Consider the following 19,986-nt stretch of genomic DNA (forward strand, 5'->3'; position numbering starts at 1 on the left):
ATGTTGTTTTGTGATGTCCTGTGAATAAACATAGTTGCCTCGTTGAGTTGCCTCCCTTACACAAAATTTGGACACTCATTTGGGGTCCCGAGGGGATTTTAAAATTGGACCCCTTCCCCCACCCTATCTACGCTACTGATCTAGATAAAGCCAGTGTACTCTGAACAACAAAGTAAAAAAAAATAAAAAATTACGTCCTACGTTTGTCCTCAGGTCAATCTAGACATGCATGTTAATCAAGCTGGCACTCTAGATAGTAGATCTCTACTGTACATTTTTTTAAATGGAAATTTCCGATCGTCATTAACGACGATTAAGAAAAACAATGTGGATGTGCATGGTATATAATATAGAATCTAGTTCCAGTGGTCCAGAATAGTAGACTGAAGGCATGTAGATTTTATGCCTATGGATTTCTATATAGGCCTACCTATTCCTAGATCTAGATAATAATTAATAATATTAATATATTCAACGGAAAACATATTCGCATCTACGCACACATGACACATAGACTAGGCTAATCAATATTTTAGAAAAGAGCTTTAATAGTTAGTTTAGATTAGATTATCATGATTAGATGCCCAGATTCAGATAGAATCTACCTATACTTATACCGCTTAAATTACCACCCCACATTTGTGTCTGTGCATATGTATTAACGTAATTAGGTAGACTATATATAACTAAATGACCTTGATCTAGAACTACGATCTATTTTTAATCTAGGCCTACATTAGATCAAAACAACATTCAACAGTCAGTGGTCAACACTAGTAAATTAAACACATTTTGAGCCCAAAGTATTACATTTATAAATGCGTTAATCTAGATCTATATAGTTATATAGTATTAATATTAATCTAGAGTAAATAATAAATGTGTGATATGATATAATATAGAGTCTACTAAAAACTATAAAGAGACTAGATATTCTCTTTTTATTAACCAGAACTTAAATTTAAATTAAAGTAAATAGGGCCTACATAATTTCCCATCTAGATACAGACTATAGATCTAGATTTATGTAGCTTTTTATTTAAGCACTTAAAGGTATAATATAAGAAATATATAATAGGACAAATTATAATAAGAATACGGGATATTTTTAGCATTGGCATTCATGTACGTGATTACTAAAAGAAAATTGGGGATGCTTTGCGGAAATTACGTTGGTGTATGTAAAGTATTCAATGTATAACATTAATATCAAGATCGGTTAGACTCAATAGTCTCAGCAATTTGAAATTTCGATATAGTCGGACAAGTCTTCCTTACCTTATAGGCCTTAGTCTAGTTCAGATCTAGATCTAATTTGTGTCTGTGTAACCAATAGTCCAATTTAAGTCAAGCTCTACAGTGAATCAGTTCAATATTTTTTTTATTTCGTACTTATTTTATAGTAGCTTATATATTTTATTAAGAAATAAACAATAGGCCTACATAGTATACAGTTTTGTACAAAAGACTTTTAATAGAATAAAATATGACATTTTTTAAAATAGAAAATACATTTGAGTAATTTTAGATCGAAATAGTTAAATAAGACATTTAATACAGTGGGATCTCATAATTAGAAGTGCCAAGTTAAGGATGAGCAGGGTCTGACTTGAAGTAATAAAATTTAGAATGGTATTTATATTACATTTCAACAAAGGAAATAACCAAGTAATATATAATATTACTATATATAGATATTATTCAAAGGTAATCAATTAATGTTAATGAAGTCCTCAAGAGTAACGGTATTATAATTATCCTATGTTTACTCATGTTTCTTCAGACAAAAGTATTTTCTCTGCAACAGTTTTCTTGGACATTATTTGTGAATTTTTTTTTCTTAGCTTCTTGCAGTAATTCCATTTTGATTTCACTTGTAAGAAATTTCCCTTTTCTCTTCCAAGAATATGTTTTAAACTTAATAGTGATATAGCAAGTAATTCTGAGAACAGTGCATATACTGTTTGGTGTTGACGTAAGTGAAAAGGACCCTGGAGAGGTGTAACTTAATCTTTGTTCTTCACTGGGGACACCTGTGCACTCAGAATCTTAACACATGGTGTAACATATCATATACAATGCACACATACAAAACTCGATTAGGCCTACTAGAAATTGATCGATAGCAACATATTGAAGAATTAACATATGGCTTGTTATTGGTGTGGGATAGTGGTACAGCACACATAAAATTGTATATGTTTCATTCTAATTAATAGGAACAGGGGATAACTTGTGACTTTGATTTAACCAATTTTTCTTAATAATGAACTAATATAGCTTATGTTTGTTACATTTAGTATCTTAAAATTTTATGCTATTTAGAATTACCTTCATTTATTATTCAATTAACCTAGAATACACTTAATTAAGATCGAAACTCTAGTTCACACCTATCCAAAGATGTATCAGAGACACAGTAAGAGTACTGCAAAAAGAATTTGATAAAGATTGAAAGTATAATATGAAAAATATTATTTGAAAAATAATATTAGATAGCACTAAATATTTAACAATAATTGTTCTTTTCTAACAGCAATTATGTCTTGAACTAACAATGACAATACATCTCTTCAAGTTCTTACAAATATCTCATCTGCCTCTTTTTAGATAACTTCTTTTTACATTTGATAATTTTGATAAAATTTTATCAATTTGATATAAGATGTCAATTATAGTTTAGACTTTACATATTAAGGAGGCGCTGTGGTTGAGTGGTAATTTTTTTTTAAAGTGCTTTGCTTCTTAACCGGGGGTCCCGGGTTCAAATCCTGGTGAAGACTGGGATCTTAAGGGCCCAATTGAGTCCACACAGCTCTAATGGGTACCTGACATTAGTTGGGGAAAAGTAAAGGCAGTTGTTTGTTGTGCTGGCCACATGACACCCTCATTAACTTTGGGCCACAGAAACAGATGACATTTAACATCATCTGCCATATATGATAGATCACAAGGGCTAAAAGGATTCCACTGTTAACAGATTATAAGAATAGCTCTAATTTTTTTACAGTTGCAAGCAGTTTTCTAACATTACTAATTATAAATAATTGTTTCATAAAAAAATAATTTATTGTTATTTTCTCTCACTAGGATATGTTTCATCATTTTGTAAGCTGATAAAGAATGAGGAATCAGCTTATTAACATCAGTCTCTGTGTATTAATTCTCTTCTTGATTGATAGCTGTGACACCAAGAATCACTGTCCAAGTCAACTGAATAAATATCTTCATTGTTCTCTGTTACAACCACCGTGATAGAGTTTTTCTGAGAGCAAAAACATTTTGTCATTTTGCAGAAACTATGTTATTGAAGATTTCTGCATTAGTGTAGGTGTTTGCATAGTAAATGAACTTTAAGCTAATTAAAATAAACGTTTGAATATTAAATGAACTTTGCACGGGTCGCTTCTTATCGTCCCATACTTCATTTGTTATCAGATGTGTATTACATTCATTTGTCTGCTGCAGGCTTTAAATATGTGGGTGGAAAATATGTGGAATGTGTGGAGTGTGGGAAAAATGTGAATATTGATACTTTTATTCTAGCAGATCCTCATGGACAAGAGTTTCATAACACAAACTGTAGCTACATTCATCTTGAAAAGACAAATGTATCTAGTCTTGTGAATGAGCAGAATCTTTCAAAGGCTTTTGAACATGTCAAGCCTTATGCATCATCTGAGGCTAATGTGAGATCTAGTGAGTTAGACTCTGACTTCACTCAGCTGTCTTCTGAGCCAAGTGTTGGCTTGACAGAGGAATCTTCATCTTTGTTAGATGATTCAGCAGCCTCTATCAAAGACCAGGTCTCTCATGATGTAACATTAGCTAATGAAGATGTAGAAACAAAGCCACCTTTGACCCTTGACAATGAAGAGTTAGATAAGAAAAGAGCTGTTTCAAATGATGTGAGGGTTGTTAGTGGACTGTCATCAACTTTACATTTTGGTAAAATACTCTTAAATATTTCTTTCGTATAAATATTGTAAAGAGGTAAAGGAAAACAAACTCAGTCAAAAGACACATTCCTAAAATATTGAAATTCCGTCTTTAAAATGAAGACTTACTATTAAGAATTACCATCTTTTTTAACTCTTTCTCTCCTAATCCACGATACCATTGTTGATTTGATGTCGATAAATTAAATAAATGTTTAATTTTATAAACATGACTTTGTACTAAATAAAAAGAGCATGCATTTTCCTTTAATTCTATTCCAAATACAACATTTTTTGATAACAAACAACAAAGCTATTGAAGCTTAATTATAACAGAGTAGTGAAAGAGTAGTGAGAAAAATTCCTTTGAAACTTGGAAAAATAGTAACGGAGAGAAAGAGTTACAAAAATGTTTTATTAATTAGTCTAGTTAAATATTTTCCTACCCTGTTTACATTTCCCTGCTGACATTGCAGACAGAAGTCTGGCTTAACAAAAAAACATAATTACATCAGTATTTTCATAGCCAATTTTTTGTTTGTTTTATTGTCTGTTTAAAAAAAAGAACACATTTTAAAATTAATTCCATAACATAAGAGCTAGTGGATTTTCATTAAGAATCAAAATACTTGTATGTATATATATATATATATATATATATATGTATTATTATTTTTTTTTTTAAAGTTGTAGTCACAAACATGCAAACAAACTATATATATATGAAAAAAATAATTTTGAATTTTAGATGACTCCAGTTTGTTTGTTCCTGAAATAGAAGTCACTTCAAGCAAGAATTCTACACCAGAAGACATTAGAAGTGAATGCAAGAAAAACCCTGGCCACTTTGCTTACTTTCCCATTACAAAACTAAGATTAGAGCAAATACCTTCCCATACAAGAGATGCTGAGGCATTAAGGTTCTTTCAATTATTTGGTCAACTTGTTGTCAGAGTAGTTCAGACTCCAAAAAGAAAAGATGGACACAGGAATGATAAGACTACAGAGAGATCAGGAACAGGTTGTCTGTCACTCAGTGATGATATTGCAGAAAGTCAAGACTGGCAAAGCAACAGACTTGGCAAGCTGGGAAAGTACATGACTCACCTGGTGAAGAGGAACAGGTGGTTACTTTTTATAATAACTAGTAAACATTTGGTCAAGAATGATGAAGACGCAGTCTCTTCCAGGGCAGAGTTTTTCTATGACGAGCCCAGCAAATCTGGACTCAAGTCAGTCAAGGGGCTCTCTGTGCGCAACAGCGATATCATTGGCGACAACTCTACATTGTTGATATGTGAGACTTCAGACGTGGCTTTTGTACAGAAGATAACCAAAGCCAAACAGGAAGTGCTAGACATAGCCAGCAGGCTGCCCAGAAGAGTTAAAAAGAGTATGACTAAAAAACTGTACATCATTAGCCACCCTCATGGGAAAGAGAAAGTTTTGTCTTATGGAGATTCAGTATCTGTGATGTTTGCTCTGAGATCAAAGGTGAAGTGTGGAATACAAGTAATTGAACCATTCAGAATAAGAATTAATGAAATAGGTAAGAGTGCAATTATTTGAACTAACATTTCTAACAGTTTTAACTATAGATTTTTTAAACTTCACACTTCCAATATTATATATATATATATATATAATAATAGCAGCACTAAGGAAAGAAGGTTATTAAGAGAAATGTTCAAACGAGTATAGTTATCTGGTGATGCACCACAACCCCAGGTCATGTGATTACAAGTTGGGCTTGCCTATGTTTCACCATATTTACTTCACTGTCTTCTCTTAATAACCTTGGTACATTAATGCTGCTTTTATTACATGAGACATGTCATGTTTATTCATATTTTGTTTCAGCACTAACAGCTTCAAACTTCATTTGTGATATGACAGTATTTATTTTTAGAAAATGTATGTAGCATTATATTGTTTCCAATATCAAATGACATGGTTACATTACAGTCATGCATATTAACCAAAAATAATGTGGCAGATTAAATAAATAAATATCAAATAACCTAAGACAAATTGGTAGTCCTGCAAAAAGAAGAGTGCTAGGACATTTGTGCTGCTGTCAGTAGTAGATGTCTTAGCTGGCTTCACAGAATGCTACAGGGTCAACTCCCACAAGAAATATTGTATCATGCTCTAATGGAGGGCAGGAGAGCTACAGATTGTCCACGTTTAAGGTATTCTGAATACTGATGTTTGCAAACGCAGCATGATACACTTCAGAATCTACACCAACAGTTGGAAGAAAGAAGCAATGGATAGATCCACAAAGAGAGCAAGCATAAGTGAAGGGTCATGGATTGCAGATGGTTCACAAAGAAGAAGTAGAAAGAATGGTGAAAATGCTATGTTGTCTGGAGATTACAGATGCCCAACCTGTGACCAAAGTTGTGTATCAGTTGTGTATCAAGGTTTGGCCTCTTAAGTCACATGAGAATTTGCAAAGGGAGAAGACAAGAAGATCTTTAGAATTGTCTCCAGTGTATTCTTTTACAATGTGACATGAATATAGTAATAAGTATCCTAAATGTATAATTGAAAAAGTGTACACTATTATAACATCATATCTGTTTATTATTTACTGGCCATATTGTAGGGAGACCTAAAGAAGGTCTGAAGAGCTGCAAGCTGTATGCTCTTGATACACAGATGTATGTAACAGTTGTGAGAAAAAAGAAGGGGATTGGTCACATGGAGAGGGGCCATGGATTGCAGATGATAGTGTACAGACTAAAAATAGTATGAAGGCTGAAAATGCTGCAGCTTCTTGTGATTAGAAGTTGCAAAGGGAAAGAAATTGTCTCAAGACATAAAATGCCCCAGATAGATATATACAATGCTATCAAGGCTTTTAAAAATTCATCAATATAGTCAGACAATGAATAATTTGCATCTCTCTTGGAAATTTTTCTGCTTAGGTTTGAAACACTTGGACCTATTAGAAATAACAATATACATTTAAAATATCAAATAAATGTATAAGTTGCACACATTTTACATTTATTCAGGTCGAGAGTCTCGCCTCAACATAAGAAAAGCATACCATTATGCCATTGATACATGTGATGGGTGCTCAGGAGCTCCAGTTATTGGCTTTAAGAAAGTGACTCCCAACAGTGAATCTAATGGGGATGGTTACCTGTTGGATGTTTGGGTACATAATGGCGTCAACATAGTTCACTCCCTTGGCTGTTCCGTTTTAAGAGGTGTGCTCACTGATTAAATATAGTGCAGCAATATTCACTATTATTCTTCTAATTCGGATATTTATAAATATTTTCTTATAGCTATAGTTATTTTCAAAGATACCTATATCATTTCTGAAGCCCTATCATTTCTTGTTACTATTATTAAATATTTTTAGATTTTCTAGCATGGATGATAAATCTAGTTTGACGTTTAAGTTTTTTAAGCTGCCTCTGTTTTACTTCATTGTCCACAGAGCTTACAGAGGAAGACATTTTTTTGTTGAATGACAGAAGTCAAACTGTGACAGGTCAGTCTGATAGTGACAGTGACACTGAGAGGAGCACAGAGACCCCAAACTACTCTTCAGTACTCAAAGTCCAAACTAGTCCATTTTATCCAGATTTCACCTGCTACCAAAAACGCCTAGAAAGTTGTGCCACCTGGCAGTTTTCTCATATACATCAGCCACAAATGATTGCTCTGGCAGGTTTTTTCTATTCTGGTAAGCAAATTTAACTTGTTTTTTTACCTTTCACATTCAGTCTGTCCCCATAACTCCCATGGATTGGATTGGTCATCAGGGCTCCACTGCTGGTTGTTTGATCACCTCATATTATTTATGCTTCTAAGTACATAGCAGATGGTATATGTGGTCAAACCAAAAGAGTGTGTAGTTTGATCACATATCAAAATGTGAAAGCCTACCATGCCACAGTAAAAAGGTCCCAACTATAATGGTCTGGTCAAGTGATTTATTAATGGAGAGTTGTGCATTGGAAAGCATTCATAAGCTTTCAATAAAAGAGATGGAAGATGCTTGCAAGAGCACCCTCAAGAAATGAGGAATAGACACTCATGTTAGTCCTTGATAGCTCCTGGAGTGATCGTTAAATGAACTTGTGTGTTACCCGTGCTTGTAATCGTGCTAGTATTTGTAATCGTGTTCGCATTATCGTAGTCTGTGAATCGTGACCAGTCTGTACTGTGTTATTGTGTGTATCAGTCGTGTTTTATTGAAATAAAGCCTTGTTTCTAAGGTTATGAATTGACTTAGTATATTACAATTTATTTCAATAAAACCATTCTTAAATGGACAAGTTTTTGCGTCCCAATAGACTGGATGCTGATCCTAGTTCAACTAATGCTTCAGTTACATGGAAACATTGGATTTCTTGTTTTGACAGATTCGCAACGAAGGTAGGGGCTAGTGAAAGCGAACAGTTTGACCTGCTATGCAACTTTGTGTCTCCATCCTTATATCAGTATATTTCTACCTGTTCTAAATACTCAGAAGCAAAATCTATTCTTGAGAATTTATTTGTGAAGGCCCCTAATGAAACATTGGCCAGACATTTGCTTGCAACTTGCAAACAAGAAGTCGATCAAAGTCTTGATCAATTTGTACACAAGCTGAGAGTGATGGCCAGAGATTGTCAGTTCCGAGCTGTCAGTGCTGACAAAAATGAAGAGGACGCCATTCGCGATGCCTTTGTTAGCGGCATGCGTTCGAGTGTAATTAGACAGAGGCTACTTGAGAAAAGATCCCTTGACTTGAAAATGGCTTTAGATATTGCCAAGACACTCGACATGGCCCAAAAAGAATCCAGTTCGTTTAGTACTCCTTCTCAATTGGTAGAGTCAACTCTTTCGTCATCGGCAATCTCAACCGAAGAAATGGTGGACTCAGAAACAATCGCAACAGTGAGTACTAAATGTTTCTTTTGCGGAGGTAGTCGGCATCTCAGAGCGAAATGCCCTGCCAAAGACTGCATGTGTCATTCGTGCGGGAAAAATGGACATTTTTCGAAGGTTTGCAGGTCTCGCAACACTCCTATAACCAAAACAAAAGTCAAAACATCTCCTAGCCACGAGATTAAAAGACAATCTTGTAAAGATTGTAGCTGCATTAAGGACTCTACACATCTAACATCACTAATTGCTACTTCGTCTGTATCTGGTTTAACTAAATCAACAGTACACATCTCTGTAAATGGCGTGAACCTAAAAGCCCTAATTGATACAGGTAGCGGGGAAAGCTACATTTCTTCAAACATACCAAGAGATTACGATTGGTCAGTGACACGTTCAAAGCACAAAATTTCTATGGCGTCATCTCAACTGTCAAGCGTCACAAGAGGCCACATGTTTGCATCGCTAAAATACAAAGGGGAAGTTTACAATCAATTCAAACTTTCGTTACTAGATGAACTTTGCACTGATGTAGTGCTTGGGTTAGATTTCCTCGCATTGCACAAAGAACTGATAATTCCATTCAAAGGTGGTCGACCTGCATTTCATGTCTGCTCGCTCAATGCTGTTAAGGTAGAGGCACCACAATTGTTTGCAAATTTATCCCCTGATTGCAGACCTATTGCTACTAAATCTCGTCGTTACTCCTTCCAAGACACACAATTTATTAAAGCTGAAGTTGAGAAATTGATACGAAACGGTATCATTGAACCTTCCAAATCACCTTGGAGAGCTCAAGTCCTTGTCACGACCAATGAGCGGCACAAAAAGCGAATGGTCATTGATTATAGCCAAACTATAAATAGATTTACTTACCTGGACGCTTACCCCATGCCTAGAGTGGATGAAATGGTGGAGAAAATTTCCAGGTATGAAATCTTTAGCACATTGGATCTGGAGAGTGCTTATCACCAAATACCTATCCAACAGAGCGAAAAGAAATACACAGCCTTCGAAGCTTGTGGTAAACTCTACCAGTTTTGCAGAATACCCTTTGGGGTAACAAACGGTGTAGCTTGCTTCCAGAAAACCATAGACACTATTATAGAAAAAGAAAAGTTGTCTGACACGTTTGCCTATGTCGACAATGTAACAATATGTGGTACAGATGTAGACTCCCATAACAAAAATCTGTTGCATTTTCAGAAGGTAGCTCAGGAATACGGAATAACTTTCAACGAAAGTAAAAGTGTATTTGCTACTAAGAAGGTAAAGCTGCTTGGATATGAAATATCCAAAGGACATTTAAAGCCGGACCCTGATAGATTTCAAGCTCTGCGAGATTTGCCACCTCCAAAAGATCTGAAGTCTCAGAAAAGGATTGTAGGACTTTTGGCATATTATGCTCACTGGATACAAAATTTCTCCGACAAATTGTATCCTATAATGAAAAATCAAATTTTTCCTGTACCTACAGAAGTAAAAACAGCGTTTGAAGACTTGAAAGAAGAATTGCAGAAAGCAGCAATTTTCACCATAAAGTATGACCATCCTCTAATTGTGGAAACTGACGCTTCTGACATCGCAGTAGCTGCCACTTTAAATCAGGACGGAAGACCTATTGCATTCTTCTCTAGAACTCTTTCACCTAGTGAAAGGCATCAATCTGCCATAGAGAAAGAAGCAACTGCAATAATTGAAGCTATACGCAAATGGAAGCATTATTTGTGTGGCAATTATTTTACCCTTATTACGGACCAGCGGTCTATTTCATACATATTTAAAGACACTCATGACAAGAAAATTAAAAACGATAAGATACAAAGGTGGAAATTGGAACTGGCAAGCTTCAAGTTTGATATACAGTATAGACCTGGGAACGCCAACACAGCAGCAGACACCTTGTCTAGAGGGCACTGTGCAACCATGACGAAACAAAGTAGCCTGAAGACGTACCATGACTACCTGTGTCATCCAGGTGTCACTAGACTTCTACATTATGTCAGGTCAAAGAACTTACCCTTCTCGGTTGAAGAGGTCAGGCAGACCATTCAACAATGCAGAACCTGCAATAGAATTAAACCGCAATTCTATAAGGAATTTGCAGGTACGCTCATCAAGGCCACACAGCCGTTTGAAAGAATAAGTGTTGGCTTTAAAGGTCCTTTGCCATCAGCTACTCGCAACAAGTACTTGTTAACAATGATTGACGAATATTCGCGGTTTCCATTCGCTTTTCCCTGTCCTGATATGACATCTAAGACAGTAATAAAGTGCTTCGACCAGTTATTTTTCCTCTTTGGAACACCCAGTTACATCCACTCTGATCGTGGCTCATCATTTATGTCCACAGAAACTACAGAATATCTACATTCTAAGGGCATAGCCACTAGCAGGACAACGCCCTATAACGCAAAAGGAAATGGTCAAATAGAAAAGCTGAATAAAACATTGTGGCAGGCTATTTTATTAGCATTGGACTCAGGGAAGTTGGAACTATCACAGTGGGAATCTGTGTTGCCCCAGGCACTTCACTCCATTCGATCATTACTGTGTACTTCTACTAATGAAACTCCACACGAACGGATCTTCAAATTCAACAGAAGATCGCCAACGGGAACATCCTTGCCTACTTGGCTACAGAACCCAGGCAAAGTATTGCTAAAATCACCTGTAAGATCTTCAAAATTTGACCCATTGGTACAAGAGGTTGAACTTATTAGCTGCAACCCACAGTACGCCCATATACGATTTCCAAATGGCCGGGAGGAGACAGTGTCGCTTAGGCAGCTGGCGCTGAAGGAAAGTTCCACGAACGACTATTTCGAACCAGAGAACGGTATTCTGCCTCAAGAGGTCGGTGACTCTTTGGATCTCTCACCAGGGAGTCGCTACGTGCCTGAAGCTATCAGTAATTCACAGAGTCCCACCCCAATGATGTACAACCAGCCAGAAGTCATCAGTGACTCACAGGGGAGCCACCCAATGCCAGAGGCCAATATTGACTCGAGTCCCGTACAGGACAGTTACGACTTGCAAGGAGAAAAGTCTACGCCAGAGATACCTCCGGATCCTTCCCTTCATACGCATGGCTATAACCTAAGACCCAGAAAGAAATGAAGGAGGGGTGAATGGAGTGATCGTTAAATGAACTTGTGTGTTACCCGTGCTTGTAATCGTGCTAGTATTTGTAATCGTGTTCTCATTATCGTAGTCTGTGAATCGTGACCAGTCTGTACTGTGTTATTGTGTGTATCAGTCGTGTTTTATTGAAATAAAGCCTTGTTTCTAAGGTTATGAATTGACTTAGTATATTACAGCTCCTCAAGGCAGGAGCCTTTAATGTTGGTGTTTCAAGATACCAGGCTAGGAAGACAGCCATCAGCAAAAGACTAATAGCAATATAACAAAATAAGAGAAAAAGTAGGCATCACTACAACAGACCCAACCTACCAGTGCCTTGCATGGGGTCGGCTTTTCAAAGTAAAGGTTGGACTTCATAGCCATCTTTAATTTAATAAGAAATGAGATAGTTCTCATCTTTGACCACGAAGAGCTATATTAACAAGCAGATATAAACTCTGCTTAAGACCAAGTGTTTCATGGTTCTTAGGACAAAAACATTAAATGGCCTCCCTCTGTTGTAACAACTATGGTTCATCTCAGAACATGCATTGTCCTCATTTCACCACATAGTCATTCATGAAAGTTCTACTCTCATCTTCCCTTTAGTTGTACACTTTTTGTTTTCAAACTTGGGCTCCCAGTTTTTACTTTGCTTTATTTAAAAAGCTAATGAAGGCACAGAATGGCCACATTGTTAACATATTTTGTTGCCATTCCGAACATCTTGCATCCATGTATCTACTATTGAATTTTATGTGTTTTATGTAATTTGTGAGTATAATATATTTTAAAATTGTTAGGCTATTCTGACTGTGTGAAATGCTTTTATTGCGGCCTTGGCCTGAAGTCTTGGAAGCCAGGAGATGACTTGCACACAGAACATTTGAAGAACAAACCTACGTGCATATATCTAAAGAGACTGAGTAGTGTTTATACTCTGAAAGAAGGGGCTGAGGTTACCTCAGGTACATAAAAGTATATTTCTCTCATTTCTATCACACTTTCTTAATATATGCTTTGATATTTTTTTAAACTTAAACAGCCTTTCATATCTTGCATTCTGCATTTGCATACACGCCAATGTTGCTCTGGTTAGACAGATGCTTGGAAAGCTTTGAGGGAATAAGAGGGATGGGGGCAATTTCTTTCTTTTAATTTCTGTACCCTAGTCATTCATAGGCAAGTAGCTTGTGCATTAAGAATATCCAGTTAAGATAATTTATGAAAAAAAATTGATCTATCCATCAGAATAGAGATTGCCATTAAAACTAGCCTTTTTAAAATTGGGGACATACAGGACCATAGGAATGTGTGGAAGGGTTTTGAAGAAAAGAATGAATGTGTGTGGTGTGTTTATTTGTTTGGGTTGAAAAAGTCATTTCCCCCCTCCCCCATTTTTCCTTAAGAAAAGGTTTTTTATTGCATGAATTATTTTCTAACTTTCCCACTTAATTCTATCTGCTGATATTGCATCTGACATAACAAATACTTTAGGCCAACTAAGACAGTCAAGACATGAAGAACAATTAAGGGATTTAATGACCAAACTTAGCACCTTGTGGTTGAAAATATTTTCCATATCTACTTAATTAAGACATTGTTATGCCCACTAGTGGGCAAAATCATAAAAATAACTTCCTAGAATATATTTGTTTTTTATGTATTATGTAAGTTAAAAAATTCACCAACTCTCATTGATTTCAATTAGATGCAGTGAAGAATGTTGAAAATCTACTTCAAACTAGTTATTCATCTGAAGCTCTGACATTGAACTCTGACTCTACAGGTAATAAAAACAATTTTGTTTTAAGCTAAACTACATTTGTTAATTATCTTCTTTTTCTAGCCAGCTTTTTGCTGCTGAACTTTGAGCTCTTTTGCAGACTGTGCCAAGGAAAAATAGTGTGCTGTATCCTTCAGTTGTTCAGCACTGCTGTAACACTGATCATTTAGCTAAATTTATTAAGTTTTGTTATTATAACGTCTTTATATCTAATTTTGATAGGCTCATCGGTAGAGGATGTACTAGGACTGTTAAGGCTGGAGAACAGGAAACTGAGAGAGCAGGTCTTATGCAAAGTATGTCACTTAGCTCCTGTCAAAGATCTCTTTTTGCCATGCGGGGAACTCATTGCTTGTACTGAGTGCTCCAAGCTACTTACTCACTGTGCTTCATGTGGAAAACAGATCCTGGCTACTATCACAACATACTTTGTTTAGTTTGTAGAAAGGTGAGACCACAGACATTTTGATCATTAAAAATGATGATGTGGAAATTTGAGACATTATAGGACTTCAGAAATAATGTCTGCCATTAATTAAATTGTATATCATATATTGTATTGTAGATCAAAGAATAAGTCTAGTTTCTACGAAGTTACATAAAGCTGAGTTTTTATTTAGCTGTTACAAATGAGCTTTTTACAATGGGATCAAAGAACTTCATCATTATTTTCTGAAACCTTTGTAAGAGGCCTAAGTAAAAAAGTAAAGTTCCCCTTTCAGACTTTGCGGTCTATGGGGCAGGTCATCTGTTTCTATGGCCAACGGTTAACAAGCAGGGTGTCATATGGCCAGCACAACAACCAACCAAAGAGGCCTAAGTAAAAAAGTAAAGTTCCCCTTTCAGACTTTGCGGTCTATGGGGCAGGTCATCTGTTTCTATGGCCAACGGTTAACAAGCAGGGTGTCATATAGCCAGCACAACAACCAACCAAAGAGGCCTAAGTGTCTGTTTTTTTTTTTATCTTTTGGAATTAGTATCTGAATGTATTCTGTTAATAGTGTTAATATAGAATACATCTATGTTTAAAATATTTTATATGTTTATCATTAAAGGAACTGTTTAGGAGTCTGTCAGGAAGTCAGACTAATAGCTGAAATGGCAACATGTGAATAAAACATTGTCTTCTTGTTCTATTAATTCTCTTACAAATTTAACTTATTTTCATCCTCAAGTTGTTGTGGGTTACTTTGTAACACAAATTTAAATATTTGCTTCACCTCACCTTGTTGAATGAATTGGTTATAAATTAGGTATCTAAAATATGGAAAATCATGGTTGGAATGATTATGCTTTTGGATTCTTTATATTAATATATGACTGTTTCTTATAATTACAAGTACCAGTAAATGAAAATCTCACATGTAAAGGTTCTGAAATTTAGTATTAACTACCCATGCCTTCCTTTTTTTTTTTTTTTTTTTTTTTTTTTTTAACATGAAGACTATTCCACCTCTTTCATTAGTGCGAATGCATTAGATTATAGTTTCTCAGAGCACTTATTTTTCACTCATTCCATTTTTTTAAGTCCAAAAATTATTTTAATGTTTCATTTATGAAGACTTCTTTGAAAACTGTTGACTCTCAAGTATTTAAAATACAAAAAACAAAAATTGAACTAATTGAGAAAGTGTATTTCAGTGTTATAGATTGTTTTTAATTTTTCTTATATTTATTTATTTATTTTTTTTTTTCTGTATTCTTTTTTTTTTAATAACTTTTTAAAATTTAAGTTTAGATACAGTGATTAAAACATTGATTAACATGCCACAAAGCATGACATGGCTCCAGAGAGTCCAGATGTTTCATAAATCATAAAACAATTTAATCTTTTCTATGAATTGTTTGTACTAAAAAGCAATAGAAAAAAAGATTACATAAAAAAAAAACAAAGCTTATTTAAGGGAAAGAACTGCTAATTACTGCCATTTATCTGAAAATGGCAGGGTTTAGCTCGTTTATGCTATGTAAAGCAAAATTAATTAATTAGTACTAATTGATTAAATAATTGGTTAATTTTTGGGTTGATTTGTATATTGTCATTGACTATGAATAATTATGCAAAATTTCAAGTTAATCCATGAATGAAAAGTGGGAGAAAAAAACATCAAACTTTGTACCAAACAGACAGAGTGAGTTGATAGAAACTTTGTACCAGACAGACAGAGTGAGATGATTGAAGCTTTGTACCAAACAGACAAGAGTGAGTTGATAGAAACTTTGTACCAAACAGACAGAGTGAGATGATTGAAGCTTTGTACCAAACAGACAAGAGTGAGTTGATAGAAACTTTGTACCAAACAGACAGAGTGAGTTGATAGAAGCTTTGTACCAAACAGACAGAGTGAGTTGATAGAAACTTTGTACCAAACAGATAGAGTGAGTTGATAGAAACTTTGTACCAAACAGACAGAGTGAGTTGATAGAAGCTTTGTACCAAACAGACAGAGTGAGTTGATAGAAACTTTGTACCAAACAGACAGAGTGAGTTGATAGAAACTTTGTACCAAACAGAGTGAGTTGATAGAAACTTTGTACCAAACAGACAAAGTGAGTTGATAGAAGCTTTGTACCAAACAAAGTGAGTTGATAGAAGCTTTGTACCAAACAGACAGAGTGAGTTGATAGAAGCTTTGTACCAAACAGACAAAGTGAGTTGATAGAAGCTTTGTACCAAACAGACAAAGTGAGTTGATAGAAGCTTTGTACCAAACAAAGTGAGTTGATAGAAGCTTTGTACCAAACAGACAGAGTGAGTTGATAGAAGCTTTGAAACAAATGTATCCCACCCAAGCTTTATTTTAAAAATATATGTTTTTTTAATTTATCAAATCGCTGTTTATTAATTTTTATTTTAGGTAAATAATTAGACTGAAAGCTTCACATCTTTCATTTTAGATGCTTTTGAGGCTTTAATTAACACCTTGGCTGATATTATCAATGAAGTTATTCCACTCTATGTCCTGTATCAAGAGCCTTGGTAGATTTACTTGTCCAGAGATACCACCATCAAATGGACATTCTATTAAGAACTGTCTGAACTAGAAGTCACCGACCCCTTTATTTCACATACAAGACTGACCATTTCACTTGTAGAATGCTGCAGATGACAGGCATAATTTTGGAAGAGAACAATAACATACTGTTTGTGTAATTATCAGCATAGAAAATGGATCTGATATATTTTTTTTTGCTTTTTAAAAGAACATTTTTTTCATGGGGCTTGTCATTTCTAATGACCTAAACATACAAGTACTTAATTATTATTACTTTTGTATATTCACAAATTAAATGTTAATTTTTTTTTTTTTTGCTTTATGTTCATGCATTATATTAATATTTTCGTTGTAGATGAAAAAGATTTTTCCTAATTTACTTGTAAATAAGAAACTATTCATAGGCTAGCTGTATAAACAATAACTGCTGGATTAGCAGAAATAGATCTGTGTATGCCTAAAGCTGCTTTCTTTCAATTCTATCTTTTAATTCTGGTTAAGAAAAGACATGTCTTACATTCCTTTAGTTTTAAAGGTTTTAGGAATATAAGAAATGTATATGTAATAATAATAATAATATCTTTATTATCTTGAAGTAAATTAGTTTTACCATTGTGCATTGTGTGCATAACAAAACATTAACAATGCAAAATTAATTACATTTCTCACTCAAAATTTACATGGCACCTATTATCTATGCTGAGAGATTTTTTGCAATAAACAAATAAATCTAGAGGTTTGGTGCTAGATAAATTATTGGTGTTAAAAAAAAAAAGTGCACTCTAAGAACAAGGAAAAGTCAGACAGTAATGTAGAGAAAGAAAAAGTTGGTGAATGTCGACTACACTGGTAGTCTGGCCATGTTTAGGACAAACTTGAAAGTCATATTTGCAATCTGGCATTTATTTTTACTATACAAGGCTAGAATTATCCATCACTGATAAGTTGTTAGGATAATATTCTTGCCTCCTTTTATTGATGTTAAAGGTACCAATAATAAGTTGACAGTTTAACTAAAACACTTTCTTCCACCTCCCTTCTTGGATGCTACGCAGAAAAAATTGCATGTCCTAAATTAGCTATGTTAGAAACAGAAATAAAAAAAAAATGTTTCTATTTTTCTACTACTTAATCAGACGTATTCTAGTCAAAATAAAAAAAAAAATCATGTGCAATAATTTATAACAAATTTTGTAATATGTCAAAATGGTCTTTTTTTTTTGATTAAAAATGCTGCTAATCTCACATTTAATGTTTTAAGGTTTTAAAAAATGTTATCCAAAGGGGAACACTCCCCCCAGGACAATTTATTTTGTCTGTGCCCTGCTTGAATAAGCTTTAGATGGGGAAGGAATATACATAGGTAGGTGACACAACAAACAGCAACTTCAACAAGCATCTCTTAAAATGTGTCATGTATGGTAAACACAACTGCAAACTTAATTCATTTTGATTCTTCAAACAAAAACTAACATTTAGGCCCTCTGTGAGATCATCTTCCTGGTAGCAATTTTAGGCTCAGTCCACACCTTAACGATTTCAATCACGAAATGGACTAGAAGATTTATAGACTTAGCTGCCAAAGGCAAATCTGTCGATACTTTTTTTCCCCTCCTATTCTCTGACGTTACTAGAGAAATATATCATGTGTTTTCTAGTCAGTTTTTAAATGTTTAAATGTCTATTATTTTTCATCAAAATTAATTTTGTGCAATTAATTTACTTTTGAAAACCTTGTTCTTGCAATATTTTTCTATTTTACTTCAAATCCAAAATGGCTATGGAATATGGATCAACTCATAGAAAATGAAATGAATGCCTTGGCATTAGCAATGATCAAATGGATGTCCCATGCACAGACCTATAGAATTTTTATGTAAGGCATCATTGCAGTAGCAGATACACTATGTAGCTGTATACCTTAATAGTGTGAAGCTCAGATTTGTAAATTATAATTATGAGCTTTAAGGAAAATAGTCTTAAATTTCTTAGCACAGTGCAGCAATATTAAAACTTATGTAAGATTTATTCAGTAAACAAATTGATCAAGAACAATATTTTTTAGTAGTTAATTATTTAATTTTATTAGTTAGTAGGGCTAATAGAGATCAATCTGTTTGTGTAATATCTGCATGGGATAATTGGAACAAAACATTAATCTCTATACCTGTTTTTTTTTTTTTTTTAGATGTGTATCATTTTATCATTTATGAATCTCTTGCTTATTAATGTAATTGTTTTTCTGTTAAACAGATAAAAGCCAGTACTTTTTGTTCCCATTTTTTGGGTTGCTTTAAATTACTTGGAAAATATTTTGTTTTAATAAAGTGTCAGTATCTCTTTTATATTGTTTGTCAATTAAAGTTAATCATTTATACACATTGAAATGGACTTTTTGGTTACTAAATGTTATTGTAATTGTGTGGATGGGTTAAATTGAACTAATTCCAAAATTTTATTGTTAAGAAACTAGTAAATCCAACTTTAGTTTGTATTGAATAAATGGATGACCCCACTTCGTCCCATCTTCAAATATTGGAAACTGCAAGTCTGTAAATGATACTTATGTCTAAGTATATATCCTATAAATCCTATCTTATAAAATACAGATGAAGATGATTAAGTCCTACGCTTGTTCCTTGGTCAGTAATTTATACCTAGCATTGTTTTGTTAAAAGAAGGTAAACTTAGTGCTGTAAGGATTCTTTTCATGCTATAACAGTATATGCTACAGATATATTATAGGCCCTACATCTTTTAAAAGTATAAAACATGTTGTTTTTAAATAGATGTAAATGTTTTGAAAGATACTTAAATCTAGATCTAATTACTTTTTTTTTTATTTATATATTCTCCTAAATATAACATCACACTCGAAATGAGTTTCGACATGCACCAAAATGATTATGAGATATTTCAGGGATTTAGGTCTGAGGACTTGCTCAAAAGTTGTTACGTGTTGTTAAATTAATTTAAAAAAAACGATTTTGAGCCAAAGCTAATTTTTTTTTATTAAACCATATGGAAGAATTCGATGCATAGGCGATGGATTAATTTTGATAGCATTGAATGTGAGACTTGTGTTTATTATGTTCCAATTTCCAGTGTATTTTGAAAAAAAATTAAGCAAAAGAATTTTCCCGGAGTTAACAAAACCTCCAACCCCCCCCCCCCCTCCAATATAGATATGTAAAAATCGGGAAATACCAACAGCTTTGTAACAGTCTTAAGTTGGTTTCGGTCATTTGGT

The 19,986-nt window shown here is 34.2% G+C and overlaps 1 protein-coding gene across 17 annotated transcripts; it reads left to right on the forward strand.

Moving 5' to 3' along the window:
* The first annotated feature begins 677 nt into the window (after nucleotides 1-677).
* LOC106078794 (uncharacterized) lies at nucleotides 678-19,123 on the forward strand. 17 transcript variants are annotated; one of them, XM_056032682.1, is made up of 9 exons: nucleotides 758-803; nucleotides 1,905-1,975; nucleotides 3,091-3,948; nucleotides 4,687-5,487; nucleotides 6,962-7,159; nucleotides 7,396-7,644; nucleotides 12,758-12,922; nucleotides 13,666-13,743; nucleotides 13,963-19,123. In XM_056032682.1, the coding sequence occupies exons 3-9, from the start codon at nucleotides 3,387-3,389 to the stop codon at nucleotides 14,175-14,177; spliced, it is 2,268 nt and encodes a 755-aa protein (XP_055888657.1). In that variant the 5' UTR covers nucleotides 758-803; nucleotides 1,905-1,975; nucleotides 3,091-3,386; the 3' UTR covers nucleotides 14,178-19,123. The 17 variants fall into 17 exon arrangements, with proteins under 17 accessions (XP_055888651.1, XP_055888661.1, XP_055888657.1 ...); XM_056032678.1 differs by lacking the exon at nucleotides 758-803 and adding an exon at nucleotides 1,185-1,707; XM_056032680.1 differs by lacking the exons at nucleotides 758-803; nucleotides 1,905-1,975 and adding an exon at nucleotides 1,185-1,707 and having other exon boundaries at nucleotides 13,963-14,188; nucleotides 16,599-19,123.
* Nucleotides 19,124-19,986: the final 863 nt, after the last annotated feature.

This window comes from Biomphalaria glabrata, chromosome 6 (assembly GCF_947242115.1).
Source record: "Biomphalaria glabrata chromosome 6, xgBioGlab47.1, whole genome shotgun sequence".
Classification (NCBI taxonomy): Eukaryota; Metazoa; Mollusca; class Gastropoda; family Planorbidae; genus Biomphalaria; species Biomphalaria glabrata.

Coding starts and splice junctions, on each gene's coding strand:
- LOC106078794 (XM_056032676.1), top strand. CDS start 3,387: ATGAACTTTGCACGGGTCGCTTCTTATCGTCCCATACTTCATTTGTTA. Junction 3,949..4,686: donor GTCATCAACTTTACATTTTG/GTAAAATACTCT, acceptor TTTGAATTTTAG/ATGACTCCAGTTTGTTTGTT. Junction 5,488..6,961: donor AATAAGAATTAATGAAATAG/GTAAGAGTGCAA, acceptor ACATTTATTCAG/GTCGAGAGTCTCGCCTCAAC.